At 45.3% G+C, this 27,262-nt stretch overlaps 1 protein-coding gene across 2 annotated transcripts in view; it reads right to left on the bottom strand.

Annotated features, from left to right (window-relative positions):
* The window catches only part of CRMP1 (collapsin response mediator protein 1), a 50,037-nt gene extending 22,775 nt beyond the window's left edge, over positions 1 to 27,262 (bottom strand). The window contains exons 1-4 of one of the 2 annotated variants that reach the window (XM_051619569.1): positions 26,353 to 27,262; positions 9,639 to 9,727; positions 4,402 to 4,586; positions 2,681 to 2,845 (exon numbers count right to left, since the gene is read on the bottom strand). In XM_051619569.1, the coding sequence (XP_051475529.1) occupies positions 2,681 to 2,845; positions 4,402 to 4,586; positions 9,639 to 9,727; positions 26,353 to 26,724 (811 nt within the window). In that variant the 5' untranslated portion in view covers positions 26,725 to 27,262. Of the gene's footprint in view, positions 1 to 2,680; positions 2,846 to 4,401; positions 4,587 to 9,638; positions 9,728 to 23,753; positions 24,153 to 26,352 lie in introns of those variants that run through there. The other variant, XM_051619570.1, reaches the window with a different exon arrangement.

Consider the following 27,262-nt stretch of genomic DNA (forward strand, 5'->3'; position numbering starts at 1 on the left):
GCCTATTCCTCATTATACTGTTTCAGTGTACTTAGAATGTACCATCCTGTCTTGCAAAGAGGGCAGTAAGGCACAGGAATAGGTTGCCTAGGGAGGTTGTCTATGCCCCCCCGGAAGTGTTTAAGGCCAGGTTGGATGAGGCTTTGTGCAGCCAGGTCTACTGTGAGGTGTCCCTGCTCATAGCAGGGAGTTTGGAACCTGATGACCTGTAAGGTCCCTTCCAACCTGAAACATTCTGTGATTCTATGATTCATTGGAAACACGTGGCTTTTCAAAAGACCTGGTCTATGGCCTATTGACCTTAATGCTTAATATTTGTTATATAATATATTGTTAACATCCTCCTTGCTCTCACACCAGGAATACTCAACAGGATCCTCTCCAAATTCAGCCACTGCTACAGGTTTGTTTGAACAGTGACAAAGTGCAGTAGTTAAGGGAATGAGTGAGGTATCTGTCAACACATTTCAAACTGTTGTTACTGTGCACATACTTGAGAAGCCCAGTCCCAAATCAGCTGCTGAAATTCTAGAAGCCTAGAATCAACATTTAGTGCTACAAAATCTCCAGGCCCTTCCAAAGCCCGTGTCTCCTCAAGTTAGCTTTGTATTGATTGAAAACTGATTAATTATTCAATTATACTGCATGACAAAGCACCTCAACAGCAGCTCCGTGAGCTCCCCGTGCTGTGATTCTATTAGGCACACACAGCACTGAAACATGATTAACTGTGCCGTTATTTGGCTAACTCACCCAATAGACAATCAGCTGAGGACAAATTCAATCCAGATTTGCAGATGATGAAAACCAGTGTCACTCCATTGACATCAAGTCTATTTGCACCAGCTGGCTCAAAGGTTCCCAGTTATCAGCAGGTATTATCCATTAATTTGAAAGCCCCTGCCACACTGAAATATTTCCTATTGTGCTTGTGCTGTCATGCTGGCCCTTACCTTGTGTCTCCTAACACATAATTCACATTGACTGCCCGAGACATACTGCAGCATCCATGAGAACGTGACCTCCCAGTGCTATTGCCACCAAAGACGCCACCAAGGCCTCATCACACACCCCAGTTTGGGAACCAATGAACAGATCCCTGCTTCCCCTGAAGAGTGAAAGGTAGGTCAGACTTTTATTGAAAATTCACATTTATATAGCTGGAGAGAACTATTAACCTAACTGTCTGCACCAGGCTTTTAATGTAAGCCCTAAGGCAAATTTGGGAGTGCTGAGCCATCTGTGATCCAGGAGCTCTGGAAAATGGTATCTAACCTTTGAAACAAGGCATAGTACACTTGTCTGAGAGTACAGTCAGCTAATGCACAGCAGCTTATCCCTACTAATGCTGAGAGCAGGGAAACAGCACAGATTTGACACCATCAGTGTTGATAAATGTCACCACCCTGTAAAAATCACCTATATTATAAAGACCTGTGTAAGAACAGCTGCAATTTATCTAAATTGTGTATAATCTTGCTGACTGAAGGGTTTTGATGCCTAAAATCTGGTTATAAAGCACATGCTGCTAGCATGCTGCAATACAGAACAAATTCCCCTATGTGACTGCACCTCCATAGTTTGTCAGTGAACAACTGCTAGCTCAAAAACAGGATTTTGCTTTGTTTTTCTACTTTGATAGTACATTTCTGTGTAAAGAGATTTATTTCAAATCTAAGTCATCACTAGCACCAAGATACCCTCCATATATGAAACTGCCACACTGACCTGGCATGCATGGAAAAGGATTTATGAGAGGTTTTATCTCCACTATTCTGGAGTGGTAGCTGGAGTCCAGACAGGGTAAACTACAGCAACTCACATGATAGTAGACCTGTTATTTGAATTGAATCAAACCCATAAGTATCTTAAATAGATTCCTAAATAAATGGCCTGTTTTTTGTATGTCCTGAAAGAAAGCATCTTCTAATAACTTCAGGAAAAGCCACCAGAGACCAAGCACTTGAGAAAACCAGGACATTTTGTGAATATTAGGTACCTAAGTTTAGCATCATTTTTTTCTAATAACTTGAACCTATTCTAAAAATATAGGCATGTTTCACAAAAAAAAAAAGAACAGTCTTGCAAATAAATTATTTTAAGCCATTACTGAGAAATGAGCAATAGCCTGTGGAGACCATTTCTCAGACATATATGCCCTTCATATTTGGGCTTAATTTGAGGCAGCTAAATGGGCAGATTCCAGTCCAGTTAAAATCTGAACCACTACATTTAAATGTCTTATTCTCTCCATTCATGAAATAGAGGATGTAAGGTGACAGGGCTGATTACGCTAAATGCTGATTTTTGAGCTTTATCTTAAAGCAAAACGTAAGCATGCAATGTCTGAAACTATTTTCCACCTGTACAGGCAAGCATAAAATGATACATTTGCATCAGACAAAATACACATCTTAATCTTCCATGCCTATAGTGATGTAAGCAAGGCCTCCATCCATCTTGCTGCTGACTAGCACTGATGCACACAGCTTTAGGTCCATTTTACAGAGCAAAAGTGAGTATCAATGTTCAAGGTAATGCAGACCCTTGGGCAGCATGGCCAGTGCCTGTGCACTTCTGTTCTGGATAATGCATTCATTAAAATAATTCAAAATTTCACCTCTATATAGCAATTCAATAAAAACAAAACAAAAAAAATTACTAATTTTCGTTCACTAACCTTTGTCTTGCACCAGTATTTCCAGCTCTTCTCGAATCCCATCAGACCAGCTGGTGATGTCCACATGGAGAGAGTAATCACAACAGGATTTGGTGTCAGCTGCCTCATGCCACTTCTCAAAGGAGGCCAGTAAACTCGATCCAGGTTCTGGAAACACGTGGTCAACTGAAAAAGGGATGAAGCGTCTGTTACCCAGAATGCACACTGTTCAGATTCAGTGCCTGCAAGTAGCCTTTCAGCACCTTGGCCAAAGTAGCAGCCTGGCAGGCAGGCTGTATGCAGACCATGACTTTGGGGTGTCAGCCAGGTCCTGCTGCCTCAGATGCAGTAGACTTTGTGGACAGACTATACTAAAGCTGAGTCTGGCAACCTGCTTGGTGCAGCATCAACAGACACACTGTGGGAGATCCAAATATCTCACACTTCAGGGAACATCTGTTTTTCCCATTACTGTTTTGTAGGAGACCACAAGTTCTGGACTTCCCTGTGTTTATTGTCGGATGTGTTCATTTCCATGTATTTCATAGTAAGCATTATTATTAACCAGTGCCTTGCAGTCACTGGATTGGCCCACTCTGCCTTAAGAATGTATCAGTGGAGGTGCTGAATGCTTTCTAAGCAGCCAGAATTGGGAATATAGCCAAGGGTCTGAACAGAGATGATTTAGAGCACAAACACTCAGCCACGCTACATGGCAGATCAAGTGGGCTGCAATTATGCATCTTTACTGCCTCAAGGCTTTCTTCATCTTATGATGCCACAACGTTTATTGACACAAAATAAAGACATAACTACTTGTGCATATATAATTGTATTTGCAGAGCTAGGTCAAAAGTAAGTATGGAAATAAAGCATGATGGGTTTATTGGTGGCATTTGCAAACTCAACGCTGCACAGGAAGCCTCAACGGAAGGACATAAACTAAAAAAACAATTAACAAAAGTAATACACAGCAGTGCATTTTGTGCTTATTGCCAGAGATTCTTTCAGCAACATAGTTAAGAAATAACACCACTCAGGAAAAAAAGAAAAAAAAATCCACATTCCAATTCAGTGAGAGTAAAACCCCACTGAGAAGCTCCTCTACACAAGGAAGCTAAGACAATCTATGTCACCTGAACAACTACTCCACAAAGTCTAACGAAGAGCCAAGCCACTGCTAGTAAGGAGGAGATATATCTCATCCTGCCATCTGGCAGACAGAAGAAAGGTCTTTAACAACTAGAAACACTTCTCCCTTCAACTGAAAAAGATATTTCTCCAGGACATCTCTTGTAAGGACTTCCTCAATTCCTGGTGCCAAATCCAAGTTCATAAATAAGCACCTTGCTAGTTCCAAAGCCCCTGAAATACCACTAGGTGGGAACAGTGCATCTTAGTCAGATTTTCTGTGCCATATACTTACAGTACTAATTACATTGTTTTTCAAAAAACTCAGAGTAGGTGTATTATCCCTCAGTCCTTGCTCTGTATTTCAGAGAAAAATCCAAAAGACAATTCCCCATGCCTCTCTTTCTTTCTGAGGATAGATTCCTTTTCAAGACAACCCTGGCTGACAATGATGAATGGATCTCCACACACAATGCCCAGAAATTTGAAGATTCATTGCAGAAAATCTCAGAAAACCAGTATGAAGCCTCCTGTAACTATCCCTGCTGCACCCACACGTACTACACCAGCTGCAGCCTGAGGTGGGCAGAGTTTGCGTTGCCAGTACTCACTGATCATTGTGGTGCCCCCTGCTAGTGCTGCTTTTGTGCCTTGATAGAAGTCATCAACAGCAGTCATCCCTTGGTAGGGCTTTTGTAGGTAAGTGTTGACATCTATTCCCCCAGGAATAACCATGCGCCCATTAGCCTCTATGGTCTTGACTCCTCCAGGAACAATCAGATTCTCTCCTATTTGTCTAGGCAGCAAGGAAAACCAGTATTAATTAACAAAGAAGCACAGGGGACAGAAGCTATTTGAGGCAGAGAGGGGAGAGGAACATAGGGGCCATACAGAAAGAAGGGGGACCCCAAAGGCAAGATGAATTCCAAACACCAGCTTTGGCCACTGGGCACAGCACTGGCAGAACGAAGCACCCATGAGCCTGCCCATCTGGACCATGTGCTCAGGCTGCTTTGCATTGATCTAGTGGCCAATCAAGAAGCCATAATGCACCAGCATTAAAAAAAAAAAAAAAAATTTATATTATTCCAATCTTCAAATAATTACAAATATGTACAGTTAGCACTCTCTTGGGGGCTCTGATTTTGTATATTAAGTTCTTAAATGAACACAGAAAAACACAGATCAAATATGACAGCAAGCTGGATTTGTAAATACAAGGCAGAAGCACAAGACACATCAGAAAGGACTTAGAATTACTTTGTAACCAAGGAATGCAAATTTATTCTTAAATCTAAATATCCTAAGACACTTAAATACATATTCAAGAGACCCAAATACCTTTCATCTACCATGTAAAAAATTATTCATCCTCCCCTTAAAACTTTAACTTAGTGAAACATTCTGCATAATTGTGTGGGAAAATGTTAATTAACTGTTGCAATATTTTTCACTTCAAAACAGTTATTTTTTTTTCATTACTGAAATATTAATCTGTCCCCCATGCAGATATAAAGCAAACTCCAGATCCTTATAATCAAAATACTTTTAGTGTCCATGGACACAACTGTAAGTAAACTAACCTTTAAGTTTTAAAGCAACATTATATTTCTATTGTCTACCTCACATGGTGCCAAAACAGGAAAAGGAATGGGTCTGTGTGGAAGCCATGTCTCTGCATTGCTGCACAGTAATATATTTGGGCTTAGAGAAAACTATAAGGTAGTTTAAGTTCACTTAGTTTATCTCATATTACAGACACACAGTCCTTGTCTTAATTTCCTTTTGTCTGGCATAAAATAACATTTATACACAGCTAGACAAATATCCCAGACATGTGAGCTGCTGAATCTGTTTCTCCCATACTAAAATTCTACTCCCACCTATGAAACAAAACACAGCAACTGATTAACATCCTATCGCAACAAGCTAGAACTGAAAACAAGTATGACTGTTAATTAAAACCAGTGAAGAAAAAAAAAAAAGGGGGGGATAATTATTCACACTGGAATTTGACCAAACCTCCAGAGTTAATAAATAGCCCCAAGAGGTCAAGAATTTGTTTCATATACTATGCAAAAATGTCACCTCCAGCAGCTTGGCTCCCCCAGTGCTCCAGCTTTGGGCTGGTGGGAAGCAAGAGCCGTTTGGCTAGCAAAGCCCCCGGCAGTGTCCCGAGCTGGGCCTCAGCTGCTCAGCACTGAACTAATCCAAAAGGGCTTACTTGTGAGAGCTGGTAGCATCACGGCTTGAAGCCATACAAACTCCATGTCTGGCCTCTGATATTCATCAACACGTGTAACACTGGGAGCAGGCCAGAGCCTGATACAGCTGCGAGGAGTGTGAAGGACACTATGACAAACTGGGCATTGACAGGTGTGCCCAAGCCAGCAGCAGCCCAGCACACCCAATTGCTCAAACTAATGGCAAGAAGCTGCTCTGCTATTAAAATCTGACTTGCAAAGGAACACCACAGGGCAACCCAAACCTCGAGCACATTGAAAGCTTGTATAAAGGCAGGGAGCCCCATGGATAATAACAGTGTTGCAACAATTTTCATTAGCTGAATCCACACCCCATATTTTAATCAGAACAATCCTCAACCTTTGTTCAGTGTTTGTGTGGCTAAAAAACTGAACTGGGAAAAAAATTAAATTACTGTGACCAATCTCCTTTAAATGCATTTAAGGTGGAACTGCAGTCCAAGGACTACCACACCATCTGAAAATAACAATATTAAACAAAACCTAAATGAAAATATAAGAGCAATTCATTTTTATTTTCTTCCACCAATTCCCTATTCAAGAAAACACATCCTAATGAAGTCAAAGAGTGTTAAGTATGTACAAAGGTAAATTATTGCTCATTATTTTCAGCATACAATTTTGTTAACAGCTTATTTGGTAAGGGCTGAAGTCCTCCATGCTGTAGTGACATGGGACCAAATGGCCATTGTGCATGATGCTGTACTATTACCTCTTAGGAACCTGTCTCATTGCCTGTCCTGGCACCAAGATTAAGGCTGAGATAAGGCTGATCTTCAAGGTTATTTTTATTCTGACTGGTAGAGTAAGAGAGAATGTGACAGGATTCCTGAATTGTTCACTCATTAATGCTAAGTGTATGTTAATAGGAATGGGGCTCAGTTACTTGTGGGTGAAAATATACCATAGAGCAGACAACCGCATTCTGGACACTGTGCAAAAGATTGAGCTGGTTTTCTGATGCACCAGCAACTGGAAAACTCAGAATCACAGAAAGCTGGTGCTGTCTGCTGTCTTCAGTTGAACAAGCTGGTAAATTCTGTCGTACACAAGCTGATTAAAGCACAGCGGAAACAGCAGGTTTCAACTCTTCTAAGCTTAACCTGAAAAAGCTGAAAACCTGCCCCAGAACTCAGTGGAGTTATTTCTGTCACTATTAAGCCCAGATCTCTTTTAGGCATCTGAGGCTCTCTCTAATATGGCTTAACTGCCTGCCCAGCTCTGGAGACCTGGTCCCCAGCCACCCATCCTGGACACTTGTTAGTCCCCTCCAGCCAAGGGACCCAACCCTCCCCCTTGACAGGGACGGAGCAGGGGAAAGCAAGCACCAGACCGTGACCTGCCACTTGGCATGGAAACCTGGACTCACTTCCTCATATGGAAATGAGAGACAGGGTAGATGTAAGCAAAATATATTATTTACATACCAGTGGCAATTTAAATTACTAAATATCTAAATTACTACTTTGATACTGGAGAACTGCATCTCAGCTGCCACCTGAGTGTGCCAGGGTTAAGTTTCAGCTAGGAAAAATCCACATGCACCACTGCTCTTTTGTACTTAAAGAGTCAGTTTAAGCAGTGGTAGGTAGGAAAAAGCACCATCCTCCAAGCTATAGCTAATCTTCAAACATATTCAAGGCTGAGATCTCCATGCCTCTCTGCAGGACAACCTGCAGGGAATATAAACCTTAAATGACCCTACTCTGCTTCATTAGTCAGCAAGAGAAATTCAACTCTCTATTTTCCAATTGGTTTCCACTGCAGAATAAGAAAATTAACCCAAATCTTTTATATCCCAGCAAAACCAGAACACTATTGCAAATTCTAGTCTGCATGGTTTGGTGGCTGCCCCATTCTGTAGAAAGAATTCTGTATTATTAGCAGGATCTGCAGCTGGAGAGTCAGGGCATCAACCAAAATACGGATGCCTGAGGTTCAAGTTCTTGCTCCAAAGGATCTTGAGCAACATTTGACAATTATTTTAAATATTCAGGCACAATGGGCAGTTCCAGATGGAGAAATTAAAAAAGAGCAATCCAGAAAATACAGCACTTCCCTAGACTGCACAGTTTTTCATCTGACCACAGTTAGGACCCAAGCCCATCTCACACCAAGCTGCTCTCACTAATTAGCTGCTTTTTCAGAGAAGGACCTCCCTGCACAGTTTACAAAGAAAAACCTCAGGTCATCTAAATCCAGGAAACCAGACATGACTCAGGGTGTTCAAACTTGCCTCCTTCGGCAAAGGAAAAGGCATTTCAAAAATTAAGATCTTGCCTGTCTATTAATTATTAATGCTAGCTACCTGAGGCAGCTCTAATACTTGTTGGAGTGAGAGATCCATGCACAGACTTCAGAGGGACTTCAGCAGCCGACTTTAGCAAGTGCTGCTAAATGGCAGGGCTTGGCCTTGCTATCCTGCCTACTGAGTACCATTGCATTTCAGGAATCAAGGCAAAAAACCCAGCCAATTTCAGACTTAAAGCATCTCACTGTTGTTTTATCAGTTCTGATGTTACAAGTGTTACTAGGGAATCTACATCTGAACAAACAAAAGCAGACAAAAACATAAAATGCCCATCAGAGAGAATAACTTGGTTTATTGTTGCTATTTAAAAAATACTTTCATAATTTTGTGCCTTTTCCACTTAAAATTATGTTCTCCTTTCACCACTTCTGCAGTGTAAGTAACATAGCAACTAAAAAAGCAGAGTGGAGTATTAAAAAGAAAACTGCATAGTCCCTGGGTACAAGCATTCAGAATTTTTTCCTGTTACGATAACCTGAATCATTAATAATGTAAGTAATCACAGATATGTAAAGAATTGGACTTCTAATCTGATGACATATTTTTAAGAAGAGGAGCTCTGAAAACAAGTAGACAATTAATTATTTACCAGATAACCATAATTATGTTTCTGTGCATTAAATTGTAGCCTCTGGAGACCAGAGTTGTTAGGTCACTAGTGGAAATATTTAGCAGCCAAGAAAAAACCTTTGATCCTTCTGTGTATCAGACTGCTCATACACCCTACATGACTTTGCAAAACTGGGACCTCCATCTCCAATAAGACAAGGTAGGACCAGAAGAGCTACATGAATAATCATCTCTGTTACTTTTTTTCCCATGCTATTAGTAACATTTATTTTGTTTTTTTTCATCTAAGGAATACTTCCCCAGTTCCTGTATTTTAAATCCTGACAAAACAGTAGGATTTACTGTCTAACTGTGTGAAGATTTAAGATTATCTACCTTTGCTAAGCAAGAAAAGGGACATACAAGCAATGCATAACAATGTTGCATGAAGAGAACATGCCATGCTTCAGCATTAACTAAGGAGAACTGAGAAGGAGGAGGTCCCCATTAGCACTGTGTAACACGGGGGTTGTATCTGTGCCACACAATCCTTTAGAGCATGGATGGCTGAATTGGCCGTGATTAGGTGTGGGGAAAAAAGCTGTAACTAGCTTTCTGTCATATACGGACTCAAAACACTAGCTGCAGATTAGCACAATCACAGTATCACAGTAGTCTATACTAAAAGACATGCAAAAATAGTTCAATATCTAAAAGAACCAACTTTATAAGTCCATCTTCAAGGTATATGTCTGCATAGAAGGAGTGGTCATCATTGATAATTCTTCCACCTTTAATAAGCAGTCGGTCACTCTGGGGGGGAAAAAAAAAGGAAGAAATGTGGATTTGTTGAAAAAAATACACATAATAACATACTGATGATACCAAATAGTCTTATGTTATCTAGAAAGCCATTAACATTAAGCACCCTATATAAAGCTCTATGCTATAGGTTCACGCACATATATGGACAGCAGAGATGCAAACCATAGTCTGACTTTTGGAACATGAGGCCTCATGATCATCAGAGTCTTTCTTCGTTAAAGCAGAACGCATTACACATGGAAACACTAGTAATTCCACCACATCCCCTTTTTACCAACACCTTATTGTACAAAGGCCAAAAATGGAAGAGAAGGCCCCAAACTGAACCGCCCAAGCATGGAATGGCTATGCTGAGCTCTACCTGGGACTCTTGGCACCCCTGGAAGACCATCAGAACTTGAACGGGGAAGCGACAAGGTCAGGAGAGACTGCTGAGCTCTCTAAATGTAGAAATTCCTGCCCAGGGAAGCGGCTTCAAGCAATGTCAGTTCAGCAGGGTCAACTCGGCTGCTTCACTGAGATGGCCGCTGCTTGGACCTCCTGTACTGTGTTACAGACAGCAGAAAATCTAGTTTCTAGTGAGCATGAAGAATGAATTGTTGTTTAACCTTTCATTCCTGCAGGTGAAAGGCTGCTGATTAGCTGGAGGTAGTGTTCACAACAACTAGTTATTTCCATTTTTCTCTATTCAAGTGATTACACTCAGTTCTCAAAAAATACTTTTTACAGAAAGCAAATTTACCATTGTATATTCCTGAGAACCAGGATCTGAGTTTCCACATTGAAGAAGTTGTACTGGAATCACCAGCACTCTTACCACCTACCCAGAGGCAGGGACAGCCCATCATTTCAGTACATAACATTTTTTGAAAGACTTTTGCCAAGTGACAGTGAATGCTGGAAAACTCTAAAGCAGTCAGAACCTTCTTTTCCCAGTCATTTTTTTTTTTAAAAAAAGGCATTTATTGTAAATTATTTCCTTGGCTCATTAAACAATAACTCAGAATCTCCATTTTGTCCATGTTTAATACTCCCCACCCAGACTCAATTCTTGGTTTAATTACAGGATGACTCACCCACATAAACCACGCATGTCCCAAGTTCCCAGTTTAGAAAACATTTATACAAGTTTATATGTTCCCTCATCATAAAACCAGGGTAACGACACAGACCTCCTAAAAACGCATTGATTAAAAAGTGCCAAGTCAGAGTTAAGGATGTTACAACAACCTTTCCTCAATGTAACCTCTCAGTTACATGTAGCAAATTTGCTTTTCAGCTTGTACTTGGACATTTTGCAGGTTGGAAGCCTCTATAGCCCTCTGCATCATTCAAGAAAAGCAAAAGGGGTGAAACAGGTATCTTAAGGGGAAAAAGAAGGGAGAAAAAGACAGGTTAAATACAGTGCTTTTTTGCCTTTTTTTTGCTTTTTTTTTTTTTTTTTTTTTTTTTGAAAAAAGAGTACATTCACAGAAGGTTTGAGGATTTTCTCCATGTGCTGAAATAACAAGTTGACCTTGGGGGCAAACCAAGGCCTAGAACTACAATAAAGTATTTCCCTGGGATCTGCCTTAGATGTTGGTACCTTCTCATTAAAGGATGGAGATGAATGCAAGTTCTCAGTCTGAAATTGGCTACAGCAGGCTCCCTGTTCTCTTCCCAGCCTCTCTACTGTCACCTCTAATTGCAGGACTTGTGAATTAGCAATCTGAATGCTCCCAAGTTATTTTGCCACATGCTGGCAGTTGCAGCTCCTCACCACGATGCCTTACTCCACTGCCTGCTGACCTATGGAGACCACCATGTTGTGAGCTCTTTTTAAGCTCATTCAATTGCCTTCCTAAGCATTAATACTGTCCCATTACAAGAAGCAAGAGCTTACTGATATGGGCAGGGAATGTTACCAGAGCGCTGCATCTGTCACTGCTAATGAGTCAAAAACCTACACACTCATCAAGATGGTCTACATTTTTCTTCTTTTAAAACAGGAGAAGATGCATAATAAATATAAACAAATGTAGCAGGCCAGGAATAACACAGTCAAAAATAAAGCAGAAGTACAACCCCAAACAAATAATTGAAGACAAAAGTATTTCATATTTTTTATACATAAATATGCATATGTAAGTGTCAAAGCTAGGTATTAGAATAATATGAAACTAAAAAGGATATAAATGCAGTTTCAAGAAAACACTCAATTATGTGAGTCATTCACTAAAATAAGCTTCACTTACAGTTTATAAAGGATTACTGAATGTTTAACTACAAAGTCTCGCCTCCTTCAATATTTTGGAGTGTCTAAGAAATTCTGGTGAAGAAAGAAAACTGCACATTATGGAGACTGTCAACATTTTAATTCTTGACACCTTCACGCTCATAAGAAAATACAAACTGTTCAAAACTGTTCAATAAGGAAGTAGATCCTGCACCTGATCTGGCCTGCAGCTAAGGTTGCCCCCAGCCAGGAATAGGAAGCCATGGGAGACAAAGCAGCCAAAACCCCACAAATTTTTATGCTCTCCAGGTTTCCCCAGTTGGCCAAGCCAGCAGGAAAGGTGTGTGGAGCCTTGCCCAGCTTCCACCAGGACATAGCAGATGTGGAAACATCCCTGACACACATTTCCATTTCAGCAAATCAGCAAATTCAAAAGAAAAAGGGGTTTGTTGGAATTTTTACCAACCAGCATGTCTGCAGGATACAGAACAGATCACTGCAAGCCAGGAGCACAAGCAAAGCAGGGTACATTTACACAGACAGTGCAGATGGGCACAAGCAACCCAGGCAGGGTTTCAGTGCTACCTGTACACCTCAGCAACACACTGTGCCCAAGCAAACAGGCACACCCTGCTCTGGCCCAGGTGTGGCTTGTCCTTAGCCAAAGCAGCAGTCCCAAATGCCTGCAGGCACCTGCTCGTATATATGCATTTCCATTAACATGCTGGAAAAACTACATTAACACATCTGACTTTCAGGGAGGTGCAAGTTCATGTTGACCAGCAATTTGCTATACCCTTCATGAAATAAACTCTCATACAAACTCTTGGCCAACATGTGAGTATTGATTTCCCATCACCAACTAAGCAGGGGCTTCAGGGACAGGCACAGCCCCAGTCTGAGGCAAAGGGATGCTGTCACCCTGCACTGCTACCAAGGCCACCAATACTGGGCTGCTGGGCACTCCTGCACTGTTTTAGGTGGCTGCTACTTGCAGCAGTGAAATACTGGACAGAAATCTGGGCACACACAGGGTCTGTGAAGTAGGTTAGCCTCCTCCAGCATGTAGCACACCTGTGAATGATGAGGGGCCATTTATTTTTTATCAGGGGCTTGATGTCTGGCAGGCCGCTTGCAGTTTTCTTGCCAAGTGCCAAATGTTCAGAAAAATTAGGGACCAAAGTCCTCACCTACCTGGACAATGCTGCAGGATTGAAGAGCCACACTGTAGAACCCTTGGGAAAGCGGGAAGCGGGGGGGGGGGGGGGGTTGGCGGGGCGGGGCGGGGGAGCTGGGACCTGAAGCTCATGAATTAATCATGCAGCACTGGCCCATATTGCCCCTTCCTAGCTGTAAACCCCCCCCCCCCCAGGCAAGACCCTTTCTTTGCCTAGTACTCTCAGCCACTCGGGTGACCTTTTGAGGCTCTCACAATGCAAACAACGATGCACTCATTACTAAGCTCAGGAGACGCCAATAGTGGAAGCCTTTATAGGGTGGCTGCCACCTTTATATTCAGCTAACAGATGTCTCAGTCACTGCTGCCCTGCCTGCTGAGCCCCAAGGGCTCCATACCAAGTTTTCAGTGTACTGCCTGGCACAAGAGGGTGCCAGTCCAGCTCTCTTGGCTGCAAGCCAAAAACCACTGCTGAGACCCTCTCCTCCCTCTAGCCTGCCAAGGACAGACAGCAGGAACACAGCAAAACAGAGAGGGGGTATTCTATTGAATATATAAACTGAGCAATTCACTAGGTGCCAAGATTCAAGGAGGAAAAAAATCCTACTCTCCTTGACACAGGCAGTGTGGAAAGCACCACTGTGCATCCACACCATTGCTCAGCACTCACTGCCGAGGCTGGGAGCCGAGGTGTTTCTCCCCCACCCATCGCTGCTGCAATGATGCGACTACATCCACGCAAAGCTGTTTGTTTGCTTCCGGGGTACATGTCTGGCTGTGACACAGCATCAGCACAGCTATGATGCTATCTGCTCTCTCCCTGCAGCTCCATTTTACAAACGCTCTGGCACATCTCAGCTGAGCTTGCTGCTTAGTCCGATACAACCATTCCTAGTACCCACAAGTCTTCACCTTCAAATCCTGCGTACTCCCTTCCTGGTGATTTTTTGCTAATCATCCAGCTTTGCCTGCTTAATCTGGCTGGAAAGCCACAGAGCTTAGTCTGTGACATGACAGCAATTTTCATGGCAGCAGAAGGAGATGCCACAAACTCAGCATCATTTGCTGCAGGAGGAGGGGCCGTGTGCTCAGACACCAGGTGGTGGCTTCTCTTACAACTATTGTTTGCGTTACAGTAAGAGCAACACGAAATATCTGTAAGCTGGTGACTGGCACAAATTGTACAAAGTGCCTGTTTTGCTGGTTTTTTAAAAATTAGATTGGCTCAGCACTTGTGAGGTGTGTCCATATCTTCATGCACTCCCAATGGTACAAGGCCAGCTGAGACAAGCAGCATCTGCATCAACCTGACGGTTGATGAGCCTGAGCCCTGCTGCAGTCCCAAAATCTGCAGTAGGCTCTGTATAATTACAAAAGAAGTCAAATTCTTTGCTTAGTAAATCACTCAACCTTAGGATATTTGTAAATATGATTCAAATGTTAGAGCAGTGTATGCAACTGCAAAGAAATTTAAGATTAGCTTTTTCTCATTCACCTACTCCACTTACAGCTAAAGGTATTAAAAAACATTACACACAACAAAATTAAAATACATTTTCTACACATGGAGTTCTCAATATGCTTCTGGAACAACTGAAAACACAGTAACAGAAGAAATAAAATTGCCATCTTCTGACATAAGATTTACTAAGTAGGTATTATTTCAAATTGGAGCAGCATGTCAAAATAAAACACAGCACAAGTCACAGAAAAACCACTCACTTCTCTTCAGTATTGATACCCATGGCACTGAACCTACAGGCACCTTTCTGAATCTACAGGCACCTTTCAGACAAAAACCACACCTCTATCACACTAGATGCGACTTGGGAGGGGAAATTAAAAAAATCTGCCATTGTCTATTCTAGCTATATTAAAATATTCAAAGAGAGTTCAAGAGCCACGCTTTCATGAAATATCAGCATCTGTCCAGGCTGCAATTCTGATAAATGCTATGACATTTTTCCTTTTCTTCCGTGAAAGGAATGTCTACCTACTACAACTCCAGCTCTAAATCAAGTAAATAATGTCCTTTTAATTATTTACATTTTGCTTTATACTTTAGCTACAATAAACTTCATATAACATAGCCAGCACATGGGTCTAAGTGCTGCTTCATTCTTGGATTTGGACTTTTACAATGGCTGCATTGCAGCCACTGCCAAGTGAAAACGTCACAGAATCACAGAATGGTAGGGGTTGGAAGGGACCTCTGGAGATCATCGAGTCCAACCTCCCAGCCAGAGCAAGACACCTAGGGCAAGTCACACAGAAATGCATCCAGACAAGTCTTGAAAGTCTCCAGAGGAGACTCCGCAACCTTTCTGTGCAGCCTCTTCCAGTGCTCTGCAACCCTTACAGTAAAGAAGTTTGTGCTCATGTTGAGGTGGAACTTCCTGTGCTCTAGCTTGCATCCATTGCCCCTTGTCCTATCACACAGCACAACCGAAGAGAGATTGGCTCCTTCTTGACATCCACCCTGCAGATATTTATATACATTAATAAGATCCCTTCTCAGTCTTCTCTAGACTAAACAGCCCCAGGTCTATTAGCCTTTCCTCATAAGGCAGGTGTTCCAGCATCTCACAGCCCACAGTTGGACTCTATCAAGTAATTCCTGTCCCTCTTGAACTGGGGAGCCCAGGACTGGACACAACACTCTAGACGTGGTCTCACTAGGGCAGAGTAGTCTTTGCAACACTTTTAGCCTCAGATTTTCCAGGCCTAAAGGAGAAGGAAACACTCAGCAGTGATTTCACCCTTTTCATAATTTTAGGATTTAATAGAATATACCATTGCCTTTACATCTCCAGAGGAACAGTGGCTGTATTCTCTAAAATCCAGATTAGTCAATGGCCCTGAAGATGATTAATGATTTTATGCTAAATAGCCATTTGAAAACAGTTTAAATTCCAAATCCACCTGTATTTCCAGTTCTCTGCCTATAAATGTGTGTCATTTAAAAGACCTCAGATTAAAGGCAATAGACATAAGAAGGCATTAGGCTACATTATCACACTTGCAGCCAAGGCATTCATCTTTCATTTTGTTTCCTTTGTTCTTAAGGCTTTAAAAAGGCCACTGAGAGTTAGAAAAGACAAAGAACCCCAGTTTAGAGGGAAGGTTCAAAGGCCGAAGTTTGTGTTCTCCTTGATTATCCAAATCTCCACAATAAGACAATTTGCCAGGGAAGTTTCTCAAAGACAAAAGTCTCACTGACAGACAAGGGAGGGAAACACTCAGAGCTCCTCTGCTTCTGTGTATTCCATATTGCAGAGTTATTTTCCATAACATAAAAGAGAATTAAAATACATTTTCTTTGTAGATCTGGTATATTTGGTTGTCTATTGTCAGAGATGGTCAGATACAGATCCAGTTATGATATAATATAGTTAAATTACCTTGCTTTTAGCAAAGTATTTACAAATAAGGAACATTTTTTAACTTAATGCCAAAAAAGAAAGACATCCTTCCTAAGAGGAATGCTTGCTTAAAATCCTTTCACAAGGATCAAAGAGCTGTAAATAGGATTTCATGAAGTACTGTCTGCTTATAAAAGATCTGCTTTTAATCAGAACTGTCCTTCCTTTTGATTTCACATCTAGGTTATTCTCCATGAGAAGTAATTTTTAGCTAGGGTCATCCCTGAACCAGCTCAGGAAATTGCTTGTAAAACATTGTATCCTTGAGGCATCATTTCTGATAGGCCACTAATGGAGAATCCTGCTTCTTAAGGTCCTCTTCTTAACAAATGCACTCCAGTATATAGCAATTAATTTAGGAAGGATTATGTTGATTGTAGTAATGCTGCATCTTGGTCTGTAGCCAATACATTCATTCATCTTTATTCATTTAAAAGATTTTATGTTCTTTGTTTCCCCTTTGGAGCCCTGACTTTCTATTCAGCTAGCAATTTTACTCCTTAATCGTGCAGTTTAAAAGGGTTACTCCTACAGCTACTAAGTCCATGGGGGTTTCTTCACTGTAAATGTCATCTTTGTTTTGCTTTTAGAAAGGAAGCATAACAAACATCTTATTGATGACAGTATTCACTGGCATCAGCAGGAGTTTCACCTAAGTACAGGCGGGAGTGTTGAACTCTCCATTGCGTGTGGTTAGACATCTCTTGGGTTTCATACAGGTTATATCAATTAGAGCTTATCTCAAAATCTCAGCAAGCCATTCAAAGGAAAGGTTACACTTAGGAAAAACTAATTGCAATGTACAGCATGGCTGGCTGCAGTGTGCCACTGAACTGAAGATGAGTTTTATCTAAGTTCTAGTGAGAAACCTGCACCAGGTTACTGGGACACATCAGCCTTGGCACCAGTCATGGTTGAAAACCAGCTAAGACCGTAAGGAATGCCTTCTCTGACAGAGGTGGTGGATGCAAGGGAAACAGAATATCAGAAAATGAGAAAATGTCCTTGAATATGATGTTAGCAATGGTATTTCATTATCAACTAAATGTGGTGGATACAGGTGCATATCAATTGCATTTAGACACTTTGTGCCACCTTACTGGCTCACATACCTGATTTTCCTGAAAGTCATAGAAAGTTCCCACACTTGCTGCTTCCCCCTCCAATGGTATGAGAACGGGTCCATGAACAAGGCTTCCAGTTTCTTAGCTCTGAGCACTGTGTACTCCTTTAGCCTGCCACGTGCAACGTGGGCAAGGGTGATCAGCTTTACTTAAGGGATTTGACATAGAGACTTTACTGAAATCAGTGGGGGCATTTATTATTCAGTAAGAACATAAGCAGGAGCTGAGGCCCTAAACCTCATCAGGACATACACTAGAGATTGATTGTGATAAGTGCATCAAGTGACAAGCAAAAGTAACCCCAAAGTATCACTCCCAGGCGACAAGGCCACCATATTTACATGTTGCAAGATTAGAAACCTGCAAATAACTGCTGCTCATCTCTGTTCCATCTCTCTCATACCTACAAAAGCAGCAGTTTAACCCAATTAAATCTCAGTGCCTGACCTCTTCACACGCCAGTGGGCTCTCCTGGCTCCTGCTCCCACCAAGGAAAATGAAGCTTCTCCCTTTTACCACACATATAAACTTGCTTATGAAAGAAATAGCAGCAAAGCTTAAAACAGATCCTGACCTCATGTCAGGAAAGTGGTTTATTGCCAGCAGTCACTCTCAGCACTTTTAAGGATGTTCAGACTTGCAACAGTCACCTCACTGCATCAGTTGTCTTCCCAGATAGCCACCATCCCCTTTCCAAACCTGCCCAGCTTCCCACAAAATGCAGCTCTGTTCCCCATGGTGGCACCAGCTATGACACTGAAAACCCTGATGCCCTGCTGAGGGCTGTGGCAGTTAAAGGAATTGCTGACCCCAAATCTTTCTGTTCCTCTGCCAAAGGTTTAAATCTCCATAGAAATGTCCCCAGAAGGACCTACTCCGAATATAATTTATGACACCAGATGGAAGTGGCTTTAAACACTGAGGCCACTTTTTCCTCTGCAGAAAAAGGAAAGGAAAAGGCTTATCACAGAATCACAGAAATGGTGGTTGGTAGGCCAACAACTTCTACTGAAGCAGCTAAAGCATGTCCAAAGCATTTCCAGTGCAATACAAAGTCACAAATGTTCATTGACAGACAAGTAAAATAAGAGGGGCCAAGTCTCCTGAACAGCTACAGATAGAAATATGTAACTTTGAGTATTAAGCAAAAAATCAAGAAAGACTAAGAAGGGAAGCAGAAGTCCCAGGCTTTGGTGTTTTAAAGTAGGACAAGAAGAACTGTTTAAATCAGTCCAAACCTTGTACTAGTAGCAGAATAATAATGTGAGACACTGTTCCCATGCCCAGCACTCAGCAGGCTTTTCAAACACTTTGGCAAGTCACACAAATCTGTGTGTAGCTTCATATTGTTAAACAATGGTGGGTGAAGAAAAAAAGCACAGCCAAGGAGATACAGAACAGATCCACAACTAGATGAGGACTTCGGTTCCCCATTTCAAGTACTCACCACACCTTGCTTGTGGAGGATGTGTAACCCCTGGTGCCCAAAGTGAATTAGATGGTGGCTGGCAGCTCTTGCAGTGTCTCACACCAGGACACCTCATGTTACCCTAGCATTTTGCTCAGGCCAAACAGAAAGTTTCCCATTTTGACCCTCAGTAGTTAGCTTCAGACCAAAGTCTCACACAGCAAAATTCCAGACAAATGCACATTTTCCTCTCTAAAAGTATTCTGCCATGTTCAGCTGAAGCCTACTTATTCCTCAGCTCTCTTCACATCAATCAAGTCAAAAGGCTACAACTAAAATTATTCTGTGCCCACTACTCTGAATTTCTCCAGCCTCTCTTCAATTTTCTGCATCTGCTTCTTCTCATCTTGTGCCAGCTCTTGATTTCCTAAGCTCAACAGTGAGATCCTTCCTCTGTAACACCACACTTTTAAGTTGTATCCTCATGCCTTACACTCTGCCAGCTTAGGACCAGCAACTACTTCCCCCATTCATACGCCAACTCTTGGACCATTTCCAGGAATATTATTGCCTTTTCTAAGAGTTTCAGGCACCATTTGCCTTTCCCATGTCCCTCCTTGCATTTGCCTTTCCCACGTCCCTGCTTGCATTTGCTGTGGTAACCAGCTATTCTCCCTTTGCTCTGTAGAGTTGTCTTCACACCTCCTCTGCACTGTACTCACACTGATTATGTTTTAATGGCTGCAATCGCTACTGGAACAAACAAGTCCTGTAGCAGACCTTTTACATGCCACATGCTTTTTTAAAGTTGTGCTCTGTATATACTGTAATTTTGAGTTCATCTAGGCTGAGGCCTTGCTTGAAAAGTGCTAAGCACTACCAAAACACACATGCCAAAATAATTTGTAACAGATCTTTCAGTGTCATCATCCCCATTGATTCCCTGTACTATGCTGCACAAGAGGAGTATAATAGCGACGTTAAAAGCAACGGGCTGGGGGATGTACCCTGGAAAATCTGGTCTGCATGAGAGCTGCCTGAATAACTGAAGCACAATGGATTGCCACCTCATGCAGAAAAACACCTCTGCAATGGATGTGGTGGCTGACTGCACCATACAGCCTGAGAAATATGCTCCTGCAGATGCATGCTTGACCACACTTGCATTATGCACACTCTGCTCTATCCCCAGATAACATGCCTGAACCGGGGGAGTAAGATCCCCCCAAGGACTTCCAGGCAGTGCAGAGGACATGACCAAAGTGCTTACACTCACTTATTTAGTGCATCTCTATTTTACATCACCCAGAGACTAACTCTATTTTACAAGCACCCAGAGTGTTTCAAATACATAAGTACTTCCCACAGCAGCTGCAGAAAAAGAGACCCTGTTTCTCCAATCTGACTCACAACAGAATGGCACCTTACTCTGGAGCAGTGCTGGTGCTCAGCTAACAACAAGAAGCCTAGGTGCTGTGTAGGATGCATAAAGGGCAGCAGGAGAGTCACAAACAGGATGAACTGCAAGAAGCATGAATTTTCAGGGGCTGAAATGAAAAAAGCGGGTGCAGATTGGGAAAACAAGAGTAGGGAGATCCTCTATGCAAAAGGGCAGCCATCTGCAACACAGCAGCTCTGCCATTCCAGATACTTCTAGGAGAAACGGGAGAAAGGAAGGTGGCAATAAAGCTGCCTGGGGGAGAAGGGGTGAACGGGTATCGGGCAGGCACTGCTGATGTTCTGAAGGGGTTAGCAGGCAAGGCATGGTCAGGCAAAGCACAAGGAAGCAGTTATGCCCAAGAGGAGTAACTCAGAAAAGACACCACAGGATTGTCTTCCCAAGAGCACCCACAAAGATCAGAGCTGAAACCAGCCTCCACTTCTTCCTTCACAAAATTCCTGATGCTGCAGACCTGACCTCAGAGGGAAGTTTTGGCCAGGTACTGACTGCAGGGAGTGGCTGTGACAGGATGATGCAGCAAGATCCTGGGTGCTGTTCTCCTTGTGTGCTCAGGACAGCTCCTGGACCCTGCAAGGAGCTCAGGCTTGGTACAGGAAAATCCACAGCTAAGTATCAGTGCACGGGACAGTGTCAAAAATTAGTTTATTACTACTCCAATGAATCCAGGAGCTGGTGTAGCTCAAAAGAGCAAGGTAGAGGAGGAGAGAATTAAGCACAGTAACAAATGACATTTTAATGTGATTTCATCATCACTGTTGTTATTGCATAACTTTTTATGCAGAGCCCAGAAGACTTGAAGTTCCAATGTATTTTCATAGTGGAAAGACAAAATACCTATTTTATCATATTGGAACAGGGCTTCAGCCTTTCAGTACCTGAAGGTGTCCTACAGGAAAGCTGGAGAGAGACTTTTCAGCAGGGCATGTAGCGATAGAATGAAGGGCAATGGTTTTAAATCAAAAGAGGGTAGATTTAGACTACATACTAGGAAGAAATTCTTTCCTGTCAGGGTGATCAGCCACTGAAACAGGTTGCCCAGGGAAGTTGTGGATTCCCCCTCCCTGGAAGTGTTCAAGGCCAGGTTGGATGGGGCTTTGAGCAACCTGGTCTAGCGGGAGGTGTCCCTGCCCATGCAGGGGTTGGAACTAGATGATCTTTGAGGTCTCTTCCAACCCAAACCATTCTATGATTCAGAAGAAACATGCAGACAAATCCAGTGGGCTCTTGTGGGATAGACAGCGTGTATAACACAAGAGTGTTTGATTTGTTTTTGCTGGAGAAGAAAGGCCAGAACTGTAAAATGTTAAAATAAAATTTAAAAGGCAGTCCAAGACTGATGACCACCAACTTCACTAATGTTAATTTATGCCTTTGATTTGCTCAAAACACTCAACACTAGCGTTAATGAATATTCATTTATAGAAGCTTCAACACATCCTATTTCAAAGAGAACATGGTGAGGTTTGGGCTTTCTTTTTCCCAGTAATACTCTCACCAGCTCAGAGAAGTAAGTTTGTGAGAAGAAATTACAACAAACTGTTGATTCTAAGGCAAACACTCATAATTCTTCCAGTTTCTTCTTGCTCTCCAAATTGGAGAACAAATAACAAGCTGTGGGTGGAAACCTGTTACACTCCAGCTTCAAATGAAGGTCGAGCCACACACAAAGCACCTGGCACTCACTCAGAGGGCAGCCAGGGCCTCCCCCACTCCAGAGGTACTCTGACTAACTGCAAGTCACAAGTGCATTGAGGACAGAGGCAAGAGAAGACACAACCCAAAAAGCCACTGCAACACCCATGCTCAGCCTTGGCCACCAGACACTGCTGCCTGTTGATAGTGAAGAACTATATAAATGCAACACTTTGGTATCTGCTTTTAGAAGGAGGCTGTTTCCCCCCGACCAAATATTTTGGCTAAATTATTGGGGTTTTTAATAACGAGAAAATCTCGGGGTGCTTACAAGCCTTGTAACACTGGCTCTTACAACGCCTTTTTAACCATCGCCTTTTGCTCAGGAAGCTGCCACACCCATCAGACAGCCACTGAAGCTTACCCTGCCTTCCCAGTGCCCTGATGGTGCCAGCTTTTCTGGGAAAACTCCACGAACCCAAGCCTCTTTGAGCTCACCCCACTTCCCCACTCATCTCTGCCCCAAGTGCCCAAGCAGCACTGACCCCATCACCTGCTGATCTGGCCCCTTGAGATGAAAGCAGGTACCAGCCTCGAGACTAAAACTGGCTCTGTGGAAAATCTCTGTGAGACCAAACTCCGGGGGATATTTCCCCTGAAACCCCCTCCCCCTCCAGCTCTGCCTATTTTTTATCCCCAGCCATGTCAATCTGGTGTGTCTAAGGGAAACAATTTACTGAATCGAAGGACCCAGACCCTTTCTTTCCGACATGGAAAGCACGCTCTATTGTAGCCCTGCTGGGGAATAAAAGCATCTAGCGGGAGACAGGCACAGATAGGAAGAGAATGGTTATGATTAACTCTTTGACTTCTGATCCCTACCATGTCTTCTGTATTAATTGTGCGCAGAGGTACTGGTGCTGGCATCATGGCGCTCTTTGATTTTCCACGCTTCTCCCCTCCCCAACTTTCCCCACCTCCCATCCCTCCGCACCCTCAGCCCCCCCATAGCCCACCGGCCCCTGCCCCCTCCGGGGGGCTGCGCTGCCGCTGCCCGCTGCCGGGGGGCGGCGGCACGTTGTGCTGCGGTTCGTCCCCTCCCTCTTTTGTTCTGCCTCGCCCGGCGGCCGAGCCTCCCCCGGGCCCTGCTCCTCGGGAGGGCGGCACCACCGCCCCCGGCCCGCGACCCCCGACCCAGCCGGCGCCGGGGCAAGCCTGCCTGCCGCCCGCCCTACCGCTGCTGCCCGGCCCCCGGGCTGGCGACAGAGCAAGCAGCGGTGAGCCCCGGCTGCGAGGAGAGCGAGGAAAGGGGAAAAAATAGAATAAGAAATAAAAATAGAATTTAAAAAAAAAAAAATTACAAACACTCCCATGCTAGAGCTCCAGCAGGAGGAGGAGAGGGCACCAGCGCCCGCACCCACCCAGCCCCGAGGAATCGCGGCCCCGCACCCTGCGGGGTCCCCGCCGCCATCCGCGGGGCACTGCGCGGCCGCTGCGCTCCCGCCTCACGCCCTTCCCTGCCCGCTAACAAAGGAGCGAGGGCAGCGGCTCGCTGCCTGCCGGGCTCCGCTTACCGTTATGTGGGGGATGCTCTTCTTGCCCTGGTAAGACATGTTGGCTCTCGCTAGCGCCGGGCGCACGCAACACACCCCGAGGAGCAAGCCGAGCCCGACGGAAAATATCGGTGGTAATAAGAGAAATAATAATTCAGAGCCTGGTCGGGTGATGGGGTGGGGGGAGGGCCGGCAGAGCTGTGTAATGGAGGCAAAGTTTCCTCGCCTAGAAGAGGAACGGGAGCCAGGCAAACCCGGCACCTTTTTTTCCGGCTTCAATAAAACAGGGACGCGACTCCCGGGGGGTGGGGGGGGGGGTGTCGGCGAGCGCTGCCTCTCCCGGCGGCAGCAGCGCCCTCCCGGCTGCAGGTCGGAGCAGGATTCGCTCAGCTCAACCCAGGAAGCGTTTCCTTTCCTCCTGTCCCCCACCCCTCACCCCCTCGGCCCCCCTTTCCTGCCCATCAATCCAGTCGGAGCCTCCCTCCCTCCCGCACCGGCGCCGGGAAACGCCGCCTCCTTCATTTGTGCCGCCGCCCCGCTCGAAACGCCGAGGTCACCGGCGGGGTCCCACGTGTGGGCTCCTGCAGGGTGGGGGCCGGGGGGGTAACCGCAGGCTGCGGGTCCTATACGCAGCACATGGCAATAGCACTGTCTGCTCTGTAACCATGGCACTGACCCCTGCGGCACTGCCCTGCTCTGTCCCCATACCAAAGCCTCCTCTGTCCTCAATGGCACTGACCCAGATAGCACTGTCCACTCTGTCCCCACCCATGACTCTGACCCCAACAGCACTGCCCTGCTCTGCCCTCCTCATCATGGTCCCAGTGGCACTCCCTGCTCTTCCTTGTCTCCAGGGAGGCCTGTGGGTGCTGGCACAGCTCAGCACAGGCAGGCCAGGCCAGGTAGATGCTATGCCAGCAGCTACTGGGGAGGAAAAGTGGCTGATTGAAACCTTTCCATCTTTTCTGACTCACAAAGTACCTCCCTGCACCCATCGAAGGCTCCACGGACAACTGCAGGAAGGGTAAAAGGCACTGCAAAGCTGCGCTCAAGTTAATTCCCCCAACAACGAGCAGCCAGGGGCTCTTGGTACACACACCCCTGTGACGCAGACACAGATCAAAGGCATTTCCGACCCAGGCCACATCCCTGACACATTTTCCCCAAAATGACCATTCAAAACCTGCAAAAAGCTCCATCCACTGCTGCACAGAGGTCAGGCACATGGTTGCTGCTTACAGCATATCCTCCGAAGACAGTGATGAAATAGTACCCCCAACCTCCTCCTCATCCATCCAAGTCCAGTCTAGAGCCAGACAACTTGGGAAGTACAGTGGGGTCCAGGGAGGTCACATGCAATGTATTCACTAGCCTGAGTTCCAGGCTGAACTAAGTAAGAAGCAGGGAAGATGAGCAGGAGGCACTGGGGATGTCCCAGGAGACAGGAAACATTCAGGATATGTCATGCTCTCCCACTGTCCTCGAGTCTCGATGGAAAAGACAGTAGCAGGGCATGGTACACCCTGAACAGGGGTTCAGGTCAGCCAGTAATGCAAAGACTGCACTGCAGTTGGCAGCCTCTGAAGGCAACCCTGAGGTTGCTGCAGTGAAGTGGCACCATTGCAGGTGCAATGTCCCGCCTGCTCACCCCAGTGTCCCACTGCAGTGGGCACCTACTGCTGCTGTACAGGAGGCTCTGTGGCACCTGCACCCAGCCCCCAGCCCAGAGAGGATCAGTGCCCTATTCATGCTCAAATCAAAGTGGGGCAAAAAAAGAGTGGAAACTCAGTTCAGCCTATAGGGAAGAGCAGAGAGTGTATCAGCCATACTGCCTCTAGGCTGGATGCTAAGGAAAAGGGTGCATCTATGCAGAGACATGACAGCAAGGCCGCATTTCTTCCTGAGGGGAAATCAATGGCAGCACCGGCTCTCAGGAGATCCAGCGTCCCAGGTCTGGCTCCCAGCCTGCGTGCCACAGACAGGGGTCAGATGGAGAAGCACAGCTGGCAGGGGCTTGCCAGCCCCACCAGACTCACTTTTTCCCTTAAGTCTACAATAGGAACGCAGGTTGCCGCCCCAGAGGTGAGCCCCCGAGTAAAGGTTTCAGCATATGGTCCCGCCTTACGCGGGGGAGACAATGAAGGCACATGGAACCCAGGGGGAGCCAGGGCAGACCCGGGCCGGGGTTTATGCCCGGGACAGGCTCCACGGAGTTTTCCTGACGAGCCCAGAAGTGCAGCTGGGGCTGCTTTGTTCGGGGGGATGGCTGGGAGGCGCCGAGGGGGACCCGGGCTGCCCTCCAGCCTATCCGGCACGGGCAGCTTTTTACTGGCAGGAGCGGAAACGGAGAAAACTCATCGCCATCACTTACAAAGGAAAACGATTTCTGGGGTCGCTCCCCTCCTCCCCCACTAAGCGCGGGCAAGTGAGTTTAGGGGCCAGCCGGGCTCTTGCTACAGCACCACCGCGAAGGGGAGGAGGGGTCCCTGCCTCCCCGACCTTCCGTAGCGAAACTCCTCCGCGCCGGCGAGCAGGGCTCTGCGGCACGGCACAGCTCGGCTCGGCTCGCCCGCCCGGCGGGGGCGGCGGCTCCCGCTCCGCGGCCCGGGTCCCCGCTCACCTGCCCATTGTCCTGGCCCTGCAGCAGCTCCTTCCCCATGGGGTATCTGATCTCCACTCCAGGGGTCTTGTCCTCCCTGTCTCCGGGGGAGCTAATGACGGAGCCGGAGACTTCGCTGATGTCGCTGGCGGTCTCACTGTAGTTGTCCCCTCCGTCCAGCATGTCGTGCCGGCTGCCGCTCCGCGGGGTCCGGGACCCCTTCTTCCCCACGCTGTAGGCGTCGAAGTCGATGGTTTTGTTCTCGTAGGCCCCCTCCACGGAGGCGAACATCCCCCCGTATTTCTGCCGCGGGGTCTGAGCTGTCGTACCCGGCCTAGCTAGATACACAGGCAGGTCATCTTCTTTATTCCAGTTCCTCTTTCTCTCGGCCATTCTCGCGGTCCAGATCTCTCCCGTCCTCCCTCTCTCTGCCTCCCACTTCTCTGCACCTTCTACTACCGGGATAGGCTGCTAGTGACCATAAAAATGAATGGATGGATGCAGCAGTGGCGGAGCTGGGTTGGCTGGTGGGATCTTTCCCTTAGGGAGATGGCAACGTTAACCTTCCTCCCCCCACCCACCCCCCCCGGAAAGAAAAAGAAAAAAGAAAAAAAAAAAAAAGAGAGAGAGAAATAAATAAATCCAAGAGGAATTTAAAAATAGCCGTTAGTAAAGAGCACGTGAAAATAAAGTACAAAGAGCGGAGCGGAGAGGGTGGCAGAGGCAGGTGATTGGAAAGCCCTTGACGAATAGGAAGAGCAGCAGCAATTCCCAGAGCAAGGACCGCAGTGCACACGCTCCCCCGGTATAAAGAATGATCCGGGGGGCGGGAGGGAGGAGAGGAGGGAGGCCTTTACATGCGCGCACAGCCGGTGCAAACAGGGTCCTTCCCGGCGGGCGGGCGCCAGTCACCTGCTGCTACGTGGCTAAA

Source organism: Apus apus, chromosome 4, assembly GCF_020740795.1.
Source record: "Apus apus isolate bApuApu2 chromosome 4, bApuApu2.pri.cur, whole genome shotgun sequence".
Lineage (NCBI taxonomy): Eukaryota > Metazoa > Chordata > Aves > Apodiformes > Apodidae > Apus > Apus apus.